At 47.0% G+C, this 17,066-nt stretch overlaps 1 protein-coding gene across 1 annotated transcript; it reads right to left on the bottom strand.

Annotated features, from left to right (window-relative positions):
* Positions 1–1,367: 1,367 nt before the first annotated feature.
* On the bottom strand, positions 1,368–11,401 carry PTGER4 (prostaglandin E receptor 4). Its single transcript, XM_054584024.1, has 2 exons — positions 10,520–11,401; positions 1,368–3,224 (listed from the first exon to the last, which is right to left on the bottom strand). The coding sequence occupies exons 1-2, from the start codon at positions 11,399–11,401 to the stop codon at positions 2,634–2,636; spliced, it is 1,473 nt and encodes a 490-aa protein (XP_054439999.1). The 3' UTR covers positions 1,368–2,633.
* Between the last annotated feature and the right edge of the window lie 5,665 nt (positions 11,402–17,066).

Below are 17,066 nucleotides of genomic sequence, written 5' to 3'. Positions count from 1 at the left end.
GAGATGCATGGATAAACAAAGGTGGTATATCCATACAATGAACTATTATTCAGCCATCAAAAAGGAATGAAGTACTGACTCATGCTACAATATGGATGAACCCTGAAAACATGCTAAGTGGAAGAAGCCAGACAGGTAAGGCCACATACGTAATATATTGTACGATTCTATTAATGTCCAGAATAGGCAGATCCATACAGTGGTTGCCAGGGCCTGGGGGCAGAGAATAGGGAGGGAATGCAAATGGGTATGTGGTTTGTTTTGGGGACAGTGGATATATTCTGCAATTAGGTAGCAGTGATGATGGTTGCACTCTGTGAGCATATTAAAATACAAGGCAAATTTTAAAATGCGTGAATTATATTTTAATGAAAAAGAATAAGCCAGAACCAGTGTTCTGGATGGTGAACCTGAAGTGAAGGATGAGTGGCTTTACACCCTGAGGTTATATTAGTAATGCTGACTTGTGAATGAGGCTTTTGTTGCGCCTCCGTGCACATGGGTGATGAACACGGGTGATTAATATATATGTATATATATTCATTTATATATAAATCTAGGTGTTGTTTCATTGTTTGTGTACACAGGGGGGAAGCCTCTTCCACAAGTAAAATATTCTCTGAAAACATCATGTCTGAGACATTGGTTGGTATAAATTGGTGAGAACTATTTCTGTGGGTGAAATAGGACATTTTAGAAGTGTGAGCCAGATGCTCCCTTTCTGAGCTATCCTTGCCTCAGCTGAAAATCACTGTGATATCCGGTCTGTGAAAATGATGGTCCTGTTTTTCTGACATCATGCAAAAATAAATTAGAAAACCTGCCAGTAGCAAATGATGACCTCGCTCCAGGAGATGATTGCTCCCCGGAGAGTGTCTCACGCTGGCCATCAGCACCATCCAGGGATTTTTTAGACATGTGCCCACCTCCTCCCCCAGGTCTACTGAGTCAGAAACTTGGTGTTTTCAAACTCTCCAGGTGACTGATAGATGCTAAAGTGTGAGAACCACTGGTCTAGAGGATTTACAAGCAGGAAGTAATACTCTCTCTCCCTCTACCCATATAGACCCGTGATTTTGAGTTTGCCTTGCACCTAGATTTTGGTTTCTAAGTACCATTCTCCACTAAGTAGATCCAAGGCTCTGTACTATTCCTGCCACTTTTCTCTAAATTTCACATTATTTCAAAATAATTCTTTTAAATATTCCAGTTGAAAACTATACAGAAGATAACCTGAAACCAACAGAAATCACACCATTCTCCAAAACCGAGGATACGGAACTCAGATTGAGTGTATTTATTTGTTATAATCTCCAAAATAGTTTCAGTTGGTACAACTGCTTCTTTAAACCATAGCACTATCAGGCTCAGAATTTAATTACAACCAGGCAATTCACAAACACACTTTTAAGCAACAAAACATGCTTAATATTTCTTTGGGAAGGTGTCCTTCACATACGTGTACAGCATCGGGGACATGACACAGGACTGTTGGAAGGAGACCCTATGTGCCCACGTTTTGCACCCCTCGTCTTACTAGATTTGTCTGACATCGGGGAATGGCTCATTTAACCACTCCTTTTACATCTCTAAGTAAAGGTCGATAGGGTGCATGCAAGCCTGTCTTCCTCTGAAATTTTCAAGGATATTCTAGGTCATCTCTTAGGAAAGTAAAGACTATGCACAATTTCAGCAGAAAACAGCTGCTTGGGCTCTTTTATATTGTACATTTCCACAATGGGTTATTTATTAAGGACTTTTTAAAATTTGTTACATTTTAAAAAGTACCAGTTTGTGGGCACAGAAGTAGAAAATGTTGGCCAGCATGTTAGGTTCTCCAGAAATGAGTTTTCTGGATAAACACAGGGAGTCAGCACTAAACGTTTTGCACTATGCATTGTATGTAGCATGGGAGCAAACTTTAACATTTTGGACTGTAATTTTCATGTCTTAAATAATATTTTTCTTTAGTCCTTTAACAGTACTAAACTCATTCTTTTAAAAAATATATCTTCCTCTTATAGTGAGTTTCACTGTGAATTTTCAACACCTTGGCCTGAACTTGTTTATGAAAAAAAACCCCCACCATAACATCTATAGCTTCAGCTAGTTATACTGGGATGAGAGGGTTAGCATAATTTTATTATACCTTGTATGAACAATAAACCTTCTCACAGAGAAGAAAATACTTTAAATACCTTAAATCATATTTACAACAATAAAATTCACATTTCATGCTTTAGTGAGACACTGAAATCGCCCCTAAGACAGTCCGCCTAGTTCACCGGACTGAAGCCCCTCCACACCTGGCCTGCTGCTGTGGGCCAGGTATAAAGCTCCTGAAGTTGTTGCCATCTTCTTGTCAAGTAGAAAACTAAGGGCAGATCTCGGCAAGCAAGTAGTGACCGAAACCCACCCTGGAGAGGTGGCGACCGACGTGTTTCAGCCCACAGGAGCCACGCGAATCAACTTGATTGTTTGAAAAGTACTCAAAAACCAGATGCTCTTTCGTGTGAGTCACGGGATGAAAATAGCCCTTCGGAGCACAGCTAAAACACTTCACTATGTGTCTATTGCACAGGATTGGATTTTAGAAGCTTCCAGAAAGAGTGCGGCCTTGCTTTCCTTAGCTACTATATACACTTTTCTGATAAGTTCAGTGTTTCATTGGGGAATGGGACTTGCAGGGCGCTGCCCTTCGGGGCGGGCCCCGCGCTGCCCGCAACCTCGTCCACCAGTAAGACACTCTCTGAGTCCTGCCCCTGCGAGGAGTCCGACGTCTCTGAGACCCGCAAAGTCCTCAGGGAGGTGGCGTCTGCCTGGGCGTGGGGTAGGCTCACGCTGGGCACGCCTGGCAGCAGGCTCCCGCCGGCCAGACCATTGTCGCTGAGGTCTGGCAGGTAAAGGAGGGTCTGCGACGTGCTGCTGACGTCCCGCAGCTCCCGGGAAAGGAAGGAGCGCGAGTGGCTCGACACGGCCGAGGACGTCCGGCGGCTGTCGGAGCAGTGCGGGCCCGGGAGGTCTCGGCGGGAGCCTCCGATGCGGCAGAAGAGGCATTTGATCTTCTCCATGGCTTTGCTGAGCACTGTCTTCCGCAGGAGGATGTATATCCAGGGGTCCAGGATGGGGTTCACAGCGGCGATCCGGATGGCCTGCAGGTCCGGGTTCTTGCTGATTTCCCGCACTAGCTTCGGCTGGTACAGCTGGTTGATGAACACGCGCACCTGCACAAATGACATGCCCAAAGTGAGATGTTATTCTTGGTCGACTGCGAACACGTTTGCGGGCAGTGTTTGATTTAGCAATTAAGTGAGGTGACTGCCCTCTTTTCTGGCAGCAAGTGCCCCCACGCCCAAAAAAGAGAGCGGCATGAGCCTGAGACAAACCACTAACTGTGAAATTATGCTCACACTTCAAGCTCGTATAACTTTAAATGTCTTTGTATCTATCTTAGGAATATTTTCCTAGATCAAAGATGTCATACGAAAATGCAATGTGCGCACAGGTAACATACGCAGGAAAGTTCCCCTTAGAAACATTTTATTAGCTTCATTTCTGTGAGTGCTTTTAAGGTTTGGTAACTCTAATGAAGCCATCAATAGACTTTGATTTCCCTTATTCCAGCTGCCACTTACGTATTTAAATAAAACTCATTTTGTAAGTCAGCTAACCATCGAGCCATCACAGGCCCAGGGATTCCTTTTAGTGTCTAAAAAGAATATGAAAGCTTTTAAACCAACATCTGAGTCTCCTATCATGCCGAATGACCAGAGAAATTTTTATTTTTCCTATGAATCTGTTCCCCAGCCACACCAAACTCTTCCTTTGAAAACCTCTTCCAGTCTTTCCCCTCTAACTGCCTTTCGCATCTGGATTATTGCGTCAGCCACAAAACCAGCTCTCCCCACCTCCAACTGCTCTCCTCCCCAGTCCGTCCTCCAAACTGTTCCTGGAAGATGGTTTCTAAAATGCAGATTTCATCACGTGGGTCAGCTGTCTCAATGGCTCCCAGCTGCTTGTGAACTGTGGTTTCGCGCAACAGCTCAGCTCAGTGACTCCATCCTGCAACTCCAGTCAGAATCCTGCCTTTGTGCCTGGGATAGCATTTGAGCTGGTAAACAGCCAGGAGCTAAAAGAGCACTCCGGACGCACCAGCAGGGATGACACGTCATTCGAGTGCCGTTTGAGCTGTTTAAATCGAGGGGCCTGCGGGCCAGCCCACAAGCCCATAGGCCAGGTGTGGCTTAAATGAGGCATCTTGGCTTCTTCCTCCCATCACCCCGACTGAGGCTCTCTGCTGTGTCTGGGCACTGAGAGATTTTTCTCCCTTAGATCCACGGGCCTCTTCTCAGATGAAATGTTGCTGAGACCTAGAGGTTTTGAGGAACCGATCAAGGTCCCGCACTCCAGATGATGCCCACGTTGCTCTTTCTGTTCTACCAGGCTGGCCAGCTTCCTGGTTAACAATTTTTTCCTGGCAATGGAATTATTGGTAAAAAGCATGAGGTTTGTATTTTACTCATATCACCTACTATGTTCCTAAGGATAAAAGAAATGAGGGATCAAATCAGGCCCTCTCCGTGTTCATAGACTAAGGAAAAACCTACGGCATGGTTACTAGAACTTGAGACCTGCAGCCTCCAGGGGGCAGTGTTGCTCCACTTGCGACTGTCTGGTCCCGCGGAACCTTCCTAAGAAGCATTTCGCCCAGGCATCTCGAATACTCCGTCTTTTCAGAACAGAATCTTGGTTAAGCCTGAACTTGGCATTTCTGATATTTTTAGCATTTAAATGTTTTACTGCTGGTTGCTTCTCCCTCCAATGCCTCAGATAAAACATGGTTACTAATGAAGAGCATTTTTGGACAGTTAAAATGGATATAAAAGAAATGAAATTTGAAGCTATTTAAAGGACTGTATTAAAGGATAGCATTTTATTTTTAAATTTTAGGACTTTTTAAGAAAAGTCAGAGTGTTGTAGAAAGAATTAATAATGGGCTTTCATAATCCAGGGTGACGACAGGCAAGGAAAGAATCACTCCTGAGATTCACTTTGTCCACAGCAGCAATTAATTTTGACTGCTGTGAAAGGAAATGTAAGAAAGCCCTATTTAACGTAATTAATGTATTTTGACAGGTGAAAAATACAAATTTATTAATATTGTTTTACATGCACAGGAGTTCACAAAAAAGTAATTAAAAAAAACTTACATATCCTTCTTAATAAAGAAAAGAGGTTTTGGGCTTCCAGGCAGGTCAAATGTGAGGCAGTAAATGGAGAACATATGGGGGAACTAATGGAAGATAAGACTTGTTGTTGTTGTTGTTGTTGTTATTATTATTGTTACTTTTAAGTAAGGTTTGTACAGCCTCATCTTGGTGCAGGCTCTGTCTCCTGTGATAAAGTTCACTTTCCTCATCCTGGTCCTGGGGAGAGAGGGAGGGAGGAAAATGTATGCCACCTTCACTAAGGGAAATTTATGCCCGGCTTTTAGTCAGATAAGGGCAGGAAACCAAGGAAGCCCTGTTTTAGAATTTCATAGTGGGAGAGGAGGGAGCGAGGGAGAGCTGACAATTAACACAAGGCACCGCGCCTGGTCACCTCCCATCATTTCAGTAATGGGGAATTCACAGGGTGGCAAAAAAGATGAGCAGAAAAAGCAACATTCCAAATTCAGGTAAAAGAGTTTTCAAAAGCTGGTTACATTATTTGAAAAGAATCAAGACGAATGAGTTAGGCTTTGCGACACGTTCTCAATGGAGATTGATTTGATGTACAGAAAAAAAAAGACAAAAATGAACACAAGCTCCACGCTCTTCATAACATTCAAGAAAGTACAGCAATCTCTGCCTCACTGTGAAGGCTACTTGATTTGCTCTTCGCAAAGGGGGAACCCCCCAGATTAAAAGGGGACTATCCACAGCACTTTCACGTGGGCAGGCACTTTTCTGGAATTCTTGTCCAACAGGCCCTATATGGTTACACAAGTAAACATGTTCAGACAGCTTTCAGTGTTGGAAGCGTGTGCTACTGATAAAAATGGACCCTCTGAGTCAGGGGGTGGGGAAAACACCGTAAAAAAATTCACAGAATACAAACAACATATATAATCTCTTGCTATTTTTAAAATGAGTCTATTTTTTAAATAGCTGCAGATTTGCACATGTAGTTTATTGTTAATATTGGCATATTATATTCTCAACTTCTTGAGGATGACTAGAGGTTAGGGTGCAGGAAAAATATGATAAACTTAACAAAAGATGCGATGACAACAAAGTTACTAGGAGGCTGTTTGCTGTAGAGCCAAATGCCCTAGCTTTTGAATCAAACAAACCTGTATTCAGATCCTGGCTCTGCTCCTTGTAATTTATGTACAAATTACAAAAGCGCCTAGTAAAATGGCTAACATATAACGTATTGGTTGGCTGTCGTCCCTGTTTAGGTAACCCATATGTAGCAGCTTGGTTGCTGTGGAATAATGTATCAAGAATTTGAAAACTACAGCTTAGAGGTAGCATTTGGGTACAGTAATGACATGGTCTCAAAAATACATAGCTCCTCTTTAAAAACAACGGGTTGGCAGGGAATGTCTAATTGAAGAAGAATGCTGAAGACTTGATGAAACTGATTTTTAGTAATTGTCCAAGTAGAAATGCTTTTCAATAAAGGACAAGATCTTGCAGCTGGCCTTGTGCGTGCCTGCTTGTTCTGTTCCAAGCACATCAAAGAAGCGACCTGTCTGTGGTGAAAAGAGCATCAGACTAGGACTCACCCACAGCCACCCAGTAAGTTGCACAATGATACATATTCTTCATCTGCAGCTGAGGAAACTGAGGTGCAGAGAGAGTGAAAATATTGGCCAGCCCTATTTTCTTCTCAGAGCTTTTTTTCAGTGACATGCTGGTTGTGGAAATACTCATGTTATTCCGCGGTGTTCAAGGTACCACTAAGAGGTCTGGAATGTTAGGTTATGGCTAAAAAACTGCTTTCAGGAATTGCTGTTTTTTAGAGCTCAGCGCCATATATTTGAAAAGCCATCAGGTCCTTCAGGTTCTGCTGTAATGGTACCCAAATCTGTGGCCCTCTTGTACCTAGAGAGGTGAATTTCCCCCATCTGAAACCCCTTCTGGTGTCTGATGACTCCATTTCCACTTTGCCCGCAGGACACAGAAGGATCTCTGCAGTTTTCTCTGCCCTAAGGCACTGTTGCTAATCAAATGCTGGGAAGGGCTTTATGCAGACAGTTTATGGTAAGCAACCAAAAACACTCCCAGGAAGCTATTTTCCTAAAGACCTAGGTTTCAGGCAGAAGATTAATCAAATTGGCTATTTTACCCCTAACAGAGCTGAATACTTGTTACTTCAAAGTAAGAAGAAAGAAAATAAAAGAAACAAGTAAACAATAAACACAGCAGTGCTTGTGTCGGGGGGAGATGCCTTTCCAAATCCTATAGTGTAACTGTTTAGTTCTGAGGCGGAAATTTGGTTATAATTGTTAACTTAACACTAGTAGTGGCAAACGTAGGCTCCAGTGTCGATCTCAGCTACAGCATTTAACACTGGACCTTGCGAGGCTGTCCGGCTTGCATATTTCTGAAGAATACACTGCCTCTTATTTATCTTAAGGGGAAACTCTTTCATTGTTTCAGCTTCTCCTGTATGTAAACAACACCAACACCACCAACAAAAAAAAACAAAAACAAACTGGTTGACCAGATGCACTATCCCACTAAATCTTGTCATGTAATGTTGCTTGTGGATTGTACTCACACCTCCTGTTAGTTGATTATGACTCACGTTAGAAAATTTTGCAAGTTCAGCACAGTTTCTTAGATCCATAACTAGTTGCCCAGCCTTTCTCGTTTCCAATCCAGGCTCTATTTATGAGATGTACATATTTTGGATAACAAAGTAATATTGACTTTTTTTTTTATCAACTGTTCTCCAAGAACCACCGGGGCTGCTTATTCCCTGGTGTCAGAAAGACAAGAACTTGGCTGCTTTCCAGTGACTGTGTCAAGCTTTCTGAAATTCCAAGTACACTGTATTAGCTCGCTTCGCCTTTCCAAACTTTTTAAATGTTCTGAAGGGTTTGATTTTCCTCAAGTAGGATTAGCAACCAACTTGACTTGATAAAGTTAAAAAAAAAAAAAAAGATGCTTCATTAGTGTTTTTGGAACTGAAGATAGGTCCAACTGCTTGAAAAGTCAGAGTTCAGAAAGTTTAAGCTTAAATTACAGTATAAATATCAGTAACATGAAAAAACAAGAAAGTTGTAAATAGAAGCTAAAAAGATTATAGTTGTGGATAAGTTTCCCTTTTAATTCTTTCAGTAATTGCTGATCTGTGGGTGGGTGGGTGGGGAGTATGCATGTCATTATTGCATGTCATTAATTTACAATTAAATTGATTCTGAAATGAGATTTGGTAGCCAAATCTAAAGACTAAAAACTGAAGCTATTATCACTTGCATGATTCCATGTTACTTACAAAGGTATGGAAAAGCTTCACTATGTGTTTACTTCTTAACTGAGCCTGTTTCAGTTTTCAGGGTAAAATTACTTAATACCTACTACACAGTAATGACTTTCTATAGAGTGAAGAGTATTCGCTACTTAAAATGTGGTGAACTTGCAATCCACAGATACAGCTCTTACACTTTCTTGCCTCTAGCTTCTCCAATAATTTCAAAGGCCCTGCACCATAGAGCCAGACCTGCCCTTCAGCCCACAAGATGAATTAAGCATTTCATGTCTCTCTAGACGCTGGAAGAAAAGAATTCATCTGTGACTGTGAAGTAATCAATAGCTTCACATGTTTACAGCCAACCAAAATACATTTAAAAAGTACGTGCATGTTGCTAACCTTCTAGCCTAATTCCTCTCTTCCTTGCAGCGGGTATTCTGTAAATAACAAGCACTCAGCCTGTCATTTACGGTGCTGTAAAACATGAGGCAGAGGCCAGAGTAGGGAGCCCCAGCAGGAGCTGCGAGGTCTCTTCCGAAACCCCACTTTATTCTCAGTTGCCGTTACACACAGTAAAATATATTTATGGGGCTCGAGTGTGACTTAAGTCTCTACATTATATTGGATCCTAGAGTGGTTTAAAGGCCCCTCTGGCCAATTATATTCACTCTGTTTATATAAATTGGCAAGAAGCTACTGTACGCGGACTCTCAGCCACCTCCAGCTTCTTTCCTTTTATTAGAGATATAATATTTTTATATTCGATATCTCTGGGCAGTATCATAAGGCAAAGAAAGGAATAAGAACCGATTACATTTATTCTCTCTTGCTCCCAATCAGCATAAGAAAGAGAAGTCATCTCTTCTTGAGTTCATAGCTCAGATTTTCCAGGAATGCACTGTTCTGAGAGATGAGAAAACTCAGAAGTAGTTGCTTTTAAGGGAGACTCTAGGAAAAGTATTACATGCACCTGCCCATTGGTTTCCAGTGCATCCCATTCTTAGGATGGGGAAAACAGAGGAGAACTAGCTCGGTTTTCAACTTCTCTGCTTATAACATTTCAAAAGTTAATCCAGAGGCAATTTTAAAGAAGGCGACGTTCTAAAAACCAAGTGAACCTTAACTCACACACATCACCCGAAGGCCAAAATTAGAAGCGTCCTAGAAGGGAGGCATGATGTCACACTGGAAGGGCAGGGTTTGGAGTCAGAGAGGCCAGAGCTTCATCACCAGCTTCAAAGTGCGGGCGGACAAGACAGAAGACAACCACCAATAAAGTACCGTTTCTCTAGAATGGCGCTGTACCTCTCACAGTTGTTGAGCGTTCAAATTCATTAGCCCAGGTCCACCAGCCTGCCTGTACCAGGCCCCCTGAGAAACTTGCTTTCCTGACCCCGCAGAGAATGAAGTCTGGGCCATCCCCTGCGCAGGAGCGGTAACCCACATGTGTACAGAGATGCCCTCGCGGGCGTCTCATGGTAAAGACCTGGGAAGCCAGCTCCGCAGTGGAGTTCAGCTAGATTCTTTTAAGCAGGTCACTTCCTCTGGAAAGTGAGGGAGACAGACTGGACTACACAAGCACTAGTCTTCTAGCTCTAAAATTTTACGGAATCTACCCCAAACCCTACAGAAATCACAACATCCCAAACCCCACTGGCGTGTATCTAAGGGACCAGCACCCCTGATGTTTTGGGTTCTGGGTTTCACAGGGCGGAGCATGGGGCTAAGTCACACTATAACGGTTTCCTCTCCACATCTGACACAGAGGCGGGGGTTCCCGGAAGGCTCACGGCCAATGTCAGGCAGCAGGGGACAGGGGCTGTCCCAGGAGAGAAAAGAAATCAGGCTTTCGGGAAGCACCTGCTGCATCTGGTTAGGGATGTGGCCTGAAAGGAGGCTAGGCCTGCTGTGAGAGGCAGAGCGTGGGGATCCCAGCCCCGGCCTGGCGTTGACTCCTGGAGACACCTCGCCAAGGAACCAGAGCAAGGGGCGCAGGGGCGGGAGGCGGAGGACGGAGGGGGGCCGAGTGGGGCCGCAGCCCCGGGCCACTCACCACGAGCGGGATGGAGCAGATGAGCACCACCAGGGAGGTGGCGATGAGTAAGATGACCATCTGGATCTCGGCGCCCGCGATGCGGCGGAAGCTCCGGCGGCGGCGAAAGTCGCTGAGGCGCGGCAGAACGGGGGAGGCGGCGGCCGGGTGGCCCCGGCAGGCGGTCGAGGCGAAGGCTGCTGCGGCGCTGACCGCGTGGTGCTGGTCGGTGCCCAGCGAGGTGCGGCGCATGAACTGGCGGTGCATGCGGAGCAGCGCGCCGCACACCAGCACGTTGCAGAGCACGGTGGCGAGGATGAGGAAGGAGCTGAAGCCCGCGTACATGTAGGAGAAGGCTGCGTGCGCCGTCACGTTGGTGGTCCAGTCGATGAAGCACCAGGTTTGCGGGTACTGCAGCCGCGAGCTCCCCAGGCCCATGTTGGGCAGCGCGCAGAAGAGCACGTTGGACGCGTAGACGGCGAAGAGCGTGAGGCCCGCCAGCCGCTTGTCCACGTAGTGGCTGTAGAAGTAGGCGTGGTTGATGGCCAGGTAGCGCTCGATGCTCATGGCACAGATGATGCTGAGGCCCGACAGGCCGAAGAAGAGCAGGATGAAGGTGCTGTACTCGCACAGAGCCTGGCCGCCGGGCCACTGGCCCTTCATGTACGTGGCGATGGTCACCGGGCTCACCAGCAACGTGCCCAGCAGGTCGGTGACGGCCAGCCCGCACACCAGGGTGTAGAAGGTCGTCTCCTTCTGCTCCTTGCGCGACTTGCAGAGCACCACGATGGCCACCAGGTTACCCACCACCCCGAAGATGAACATCACCGCCGGGATGGTCACCGGGCTGTTCGGGCTGTTCGTAAGCACGGAGGAAGACGCGTTGGCCGCGGGGCCGGACATGGTGCTGGCCAGCGGTGCGCGGCCTGGAAGTGCGAGGCAGGGTCTGAGGACGGCAGAAGAAAGACACAGGCGCTGTGAGCGGAAATTACCACTGGCAGAGTGTCACACCCGCGCCCAAGAAACAACGTGCTGATGAGACCAGGGGAGCAGTTCGATCGCACTTCGTGAATTGTAGCCGCTTGCCAACTGCGGCTACGAAAGTCTCCAAGCGCCGGATAACGTCCTGCCGGCAGCGCCGCTCAACTCGCATTAATATTTATAAGTTGATACTGCCATTCTATCCTCCCCCCAACCCAACTTCACTCCACTGCCAAGATGAACAAGACCTGTCTCAAGGGAAAAGTGGCTCGTTCTAATTCCCGACAGATTCTGAGTCAATGATAGTCTCACTGCAAATAAGTTATGAAAGACAATTTGGAGAGCGCGCTCTCTCCTCCCCGGCTCCTCTCGCGGAGCGCCCGCCCCCTGCTCCCTGCCCGGGGCCCCCAACCCCATCTCACCTGCGGTGGCCCCGGCGGTGGCAGCCGCCTAAGTCCCCAGCGTCAAGCCTCAGATGTGCTGGACACGCTTCCAACCTGCCCTCAGCCTCGTCCGCGCGATGGGGAGCTTGTCAAGCCTTTGCCTTCTCAGCCCCAGGTCTCGGTGGCTGCCGGTTTTCTGAAACTGCGGTCAGAGGGGCCAGCTTTCAAAAACTGGGGCAACTAGAAGGGCAGCGGGTATGGGTTGGGGAGGTCTGCTCTTGGGTGTCTTTCTGTTTTTCCGTCCCTTCAAAGAAGATCCAAGCTTCGTGGAGCCCGCGGGTCCCGTCCGCGGGCCGTCAGCCTTCAGGTGCGTGGCCGCGCGCGCAGGTGGCGCTGAGCCTCGGACGCCGCCGCTCGGGCAGGCTCCTTCGCAGTCCTGGGCAGCGCGGCGGCTACTGGGGCTGGCGGCTGCAACTGAGGCTGCGTCTGGATTCCTGGGGGCCGCTGGATGTCCGCTGGGCCTGAGGCTCCGATCTGGGACTGCTCATCTTCTTCCCCTCGGGCCGCCGGGTTTCGAGCTCCGCTCTCGCCCTTCCAGCCGCTCTCAGTACAAACTTTTCTCTGGCTTCAAGTTTCCCTGCGGAGGCGGGGACACACGGTGTGCGGCCCGGGCGCCCATTGGCGCCCACTGGCAGGGGCGGGGCGCGTCCTTCCTCCTCCGCGCTGCGAGGTTGCAAGGCGGGGCAGGAGGGGCGGGCTGGGCGCGGGGCCGAGCGGCCGCGGGGCGCCGGGAGTGCGGGAAGCCCCCGTACACTCCCGGGCTCTCATCCTCATCGCCCCTGTGAACTCGGCATTCAGGGAGCCAGCTCTGAAACCAGCGTCCCTAACTGACCTCCCCGCCCCGAGTGGGCCCTGTCTCGCACTTCCACCCGCGGGGCGCAACATTTGGTTGCTGCGAAGGGAGGTCCACTGCTTTAGGACTCTACCTGGAGCGGCCGGGGCGTGGGTGAGCGCGCGCGGGTCCCCCAGTTAGAAGTAGCGTGCGCGCTACGGCCGTGCTGGGTGGATGAGCGGCTGGGTGCCGGGTTTGGGCGGGGAAGAAACGAAGTCATCCTCTCACCATAAATGGGGTTGGTTGGCAGTTCCCAGGCTGTCGGCCGCGCTCGGTGGGCCAGCCCCAGGTGCAAAAGGAGACGCGACAGCAGCCTCTCCACGCGCAGGTGGCAGAGCCCTGCAGCTATGGAGACGTGGTGCGCAAGTACCACGTGGGAGGGGTGGAGAGCGTGGGTCGGCGGTCTGTCTACCCGCCGGGGTCGTTCTCCTCCTCCCGGGAGCTCCGCCTTGTGGGAACGGCGAGACTGAGCTCTGTGCCTTTTCCGTGTCGCACTCACGTTAGACACCTTCACCGTGAGCCCTTTCGAAAGGCTGATGCAGGGTGTGAGGGATTTGAAAGTCAGGAGAGCAAAGGCGTTCTCCAGGAATTACCTCTGTGATTAATTCTTAGAGAGGCCGATTTGCTCTACCTTCTTTCTTTGAATTATAGTTTGATTTCTTTTATGAAAGGAACAATTTTCTGTATACTCATCGTTCACTTCCTAATCTATTTCCTGAAATCAGAACTGAAAACTTAAAAAAATTGTGAAAATTTATGGTGTTATTATAACTGTTTCATCATTTTTTAAAACCACAGAGTGAGACTGCGTGGGCCTTCACGCAACTTAAATTCTTAGAGCAAACTCTTTCCTTGTGACCTGTTCATGCATTTTAATAAATTGCATTTCCTCACAGGGTAAATAACTCGTTTTCTTTATACGATAAGTAGGCACAGAGACCTTGAGTCTTATTTCATGGATGAACAAACCTAAGAATCCATCTGGTTCTCCAGTTATTCTCAAATGGCACAGTAACACATGAGTAATGTAAACGAAGAGGGCGTCCCACGTTTCAGTGACAAGACATTAACTCTCCCGACTCACACTGACTTGTGCAAGGCACCCTGTGTATAGATTAAAGCAATGTCACTCCATTGTTTATACTATTTCCTCATGAATGTCAGGGATTCAGAAACAAAAACACAATCGTTAAGCAGCATACGAAGAATGGTGGCCCCTGGTCCATTGCTCAGTCCTCTCTTAATCGCCACTGGGACCGTTTCTGTTGCCTACGGTTCCTTGGAGGAGGACATTCTACGATCTTGTCACACGGAAAACAAGTCCGCTCTAGAAAAAGGAAACCGCGCGCGCGTCCCGCCCCCGCCTCCCCGCGGCCGCGTTGCATCACCGCCACCGTGTCAGGTGATTGTTAGTAAAAAAGGAAGGGGAGGTCGGCACTGCCACCTGTTTCACTTTCTCCTAATAAAAATGTCTTCACAGTTTATTTCGCTTTCCATTTGAAGTTCCTAAAATGGAAAGCAATTAGGACCGGTAGTCGTTAATTTTTCATGATAGAATATATTAAATATAAAATAGTTGAGGCACACTGCTGAGATAATTGCATAGTAATCTGAGATGGTAGATATTACAGGTTTCAGCATGTCATTGATAAACTGGGTTTGTTATTGATGGAGGTTTGTTTTTTTTTTATTCTTTAATTCCCCCCCACCCACAATAGTTTGAGGAAGATGGACATACATAAGAATCCAGGACACGAGACTAAAAAAAAGATGTAATGAGCTTCAACTGGACCCTCTTTTGGTGCATCATTCCTGAAGCTTAAGTTTAGCCTTCAGAAGTAGAAGTTGAAGATTTGGGAAACAAATCATTCTTCTAAAAAACTGGGACGGTGTAGTTCAATTTCCTGCACACTCTGCCAGGAATTATATTGCAAAAGGAAATGAAGAATTGCCATGATTATGTGGAAATTTTTTGTCACTGTTTGTATATTTTCAATGAGGAGGTTTTTATTCTAAACATTGTTTTCTATCATCCCCTGCTGTTTCTGTGTCAATCCTTACTTCTCTGAACTGGAAGAACTTGGTTCAGTTCCTTAGAACTGTCATTAAACCCTCCCTGAAGATTTAGAACTAGTCCAGGAACGGCCTGACTGGTCAGTTTGATTGCTCTTTCCTAACTACTTATTTGTCTACTCTTTTGAGTAAAAACTAGCCGGTGAGAACCCAAAAGCGAAGGCTGCCAAACACATTCCCTTTGACGAGGTTGAATTGTCCTTGGGTCAAAGGAGTGGGTAAGAAAGGGGATACTGGCTGGGAGGAAGGCAGCAGGGTGAGTCAGGCCTGGCCTGGACCCCTTGCTAAGCCAAAGCTGGCCATATCCTAGGTCGTCCCTGAAATGCCAACACCCATGGCACAGCGCCTGTGCAAACTGTGCTTGCTGCCTGCCATGCAGGCCATGCAGATGCTCAGAACGGAGTGACAGAGGCACCTCTCTGGTTCAGACAACGCAGCAGCCTTGGACACCTTCGCCTTCCACCCGCTCACCCAGCTGGTTCTGGGGATGGCAGGTGTGCTGTTCAGCTGACCTTGGATATGAAAAGAGGTCCACGCTTGTGTTTGTGCCTCTGATGACTGCCCTCCCATGTTAGTGGTGCATGTCAAATGTGTGGTCTCCTAATAACTTTCATCTTCTAAGCATGAATTTTATGCTGAGTCTAGTGCGTGGAGCTGTTACACATGTCAGTGCTGTGATTAACTCCCCAACATCTTCATGTGGTGATAAATTACGCCCGGGGAGGCTGGTTGCCACCAAGTGATCGCTTCAGGCTGCTGCCTCCCCTGACAGTTAGACTCTTCGAAGTGATGGCTTTCTTCTCTTTTATTCTTTCTCCTTTTTTTCCCCTCCAAACAAATATTTCCATTGCACACCCATTGTGGATCAAGCTAATAAGCAAAGAAAGGAGATTGTTTACTTATTGTTGCTCATTTTTTTTTATCGTTCCCTGAGGACATTATTTCATTGCTTTTAGGAAGATAGGAAGGGGGAGAGAGAAACATCCATGGGAGAGAGAAGTGTTTATTGGTTGCTTCCCTACACTCCCGGACTGGGGATCGTATATGCCCAGACTGGGGTGGGGGGTGTCTAATCTGCAACCCAACTGTTGCTCATTCCTGAATGTACAGGTGGAGAAATTAAGCCTTATGAGTTCAGGGGTCTCTTCTACAGGATGATGGACATTCTGATTATATTTGTTTCTTTTGACACCCCCTCAAATCGCTGTGTATTTTAGCACTTCAGAAAATACACAGGGGCCCCCTGGTTTAATCAGTCCACAATCCCAGCCCTTGGAGGTGCTCTCTGTCTGCCTTCTGCCAACGAGACTCAAGGCCCCGGTGTATCGCAGAACCATTAGAGAGAAGGGACTGGGTCGCTGAGAGCCTGTGTTCTGATCCTGGTGACTTTCATGAAGTGGAAAAGAGTCTACTGAGACTTGAGGGGCTGCTCGTTTCAGCTTTCAGCCTGTAACTCATACAGTGTGACTGGAATCATCTCTCTTCAATAATGACAGTGCAGGCACAGAAGAGGGATGTGACTTGCTTAGAGGCGCAATTAGTAAAACCAGCTGAAATTTGTCCACTGCTTAGTCTGTGTGAGACACCGTGCTGAATGCTCTATACGTGTGCCTTGTATATCTAATCCTTGTAACAGAGCTCTGAGGAAGGTACTACATAGTAATATGTCCATTTTACAGATGAGCAAACTGAAGTGTGGTTATTTTTAAAAAGCCTACCCAGCCTGTGCCATGGCAGAGAGGTTTCCTGCAGTAGAAGTGGCTGCAGGTTGAGGCATCCTAACCACCTGTGTGCTGCGGCCACTTTCCCACAGACTCTGTGCGACTGCTGGTCCTTCCAGGAAACTGCTTTCCTGCTTAAACTGACCATGCGCAGTTTCTGTTGCTTGCGAGTCATGACCCCACCCAGTACAGAGAGGCTGAGGGAATTACAGATCACACTGTGGATAGATGGCAAGACAAAACATTTAATGTAGACTCTCTGATGCCCCAGCCTGCATCCCTAACTTCGACATTTCTTAGCTCAACTGGAACTCCAAACATAGGACTCTTAGGCCCCCTTTTTTTTGCTTCCTCAGTATTGTTGGCTTTGAGATAAAGAAAATCTGGGTTCAAGGCCATGGTTGGTGCCATTCTGAAAAGTAGTTTTTTACTAATTTGGCTCTTTTGAGGTTTAAGTAACATATAATAATGAGCAGAAATAAAATGTCATTCCTATATTAAAAGTAAATGTTAAACTA

The sequence above is a fragment of the Pteronotus mesoamericanus genome, unplaced genomic scaffold (genome assembly GCF_021234165.1).
Source record: "Pteronotus mesoamericanus isolate MK-2021 breed Mesoamerican mustached bat unplaced genomic scaffold, CSHL_Meso_final contig_75, whole genome shotgun sequence".
NCBI lineage: Eukaryota > Metazoa > Chordata > Mammalia > Chiroptera > Mormoopidae > Pteronotus > Pteronotus mesoamericanus.
This window is presented reverse-complemented; position numbering and strand designations above follow the sequence as displayed.

What these genes read in the sequence shown, in the direction of transcription:
- PTGER4 (XM_054584024.1), bottom strand. Translation starts at nt 11,401, where the DNA reads ATGTCCGGCCCCGCGGCCAACGCGTCTTCCTCCGTGCTTACGAACAGC. An exon ending in TCTGCTCCATCCCGCTCGTG is followed by an intron (nt 3,225 to 10,519) that starts GTGAGTGGCCCG and finishes TCATTTGTGCAG; the next exon opens with GTGCGCGTGTTCATCAACCA.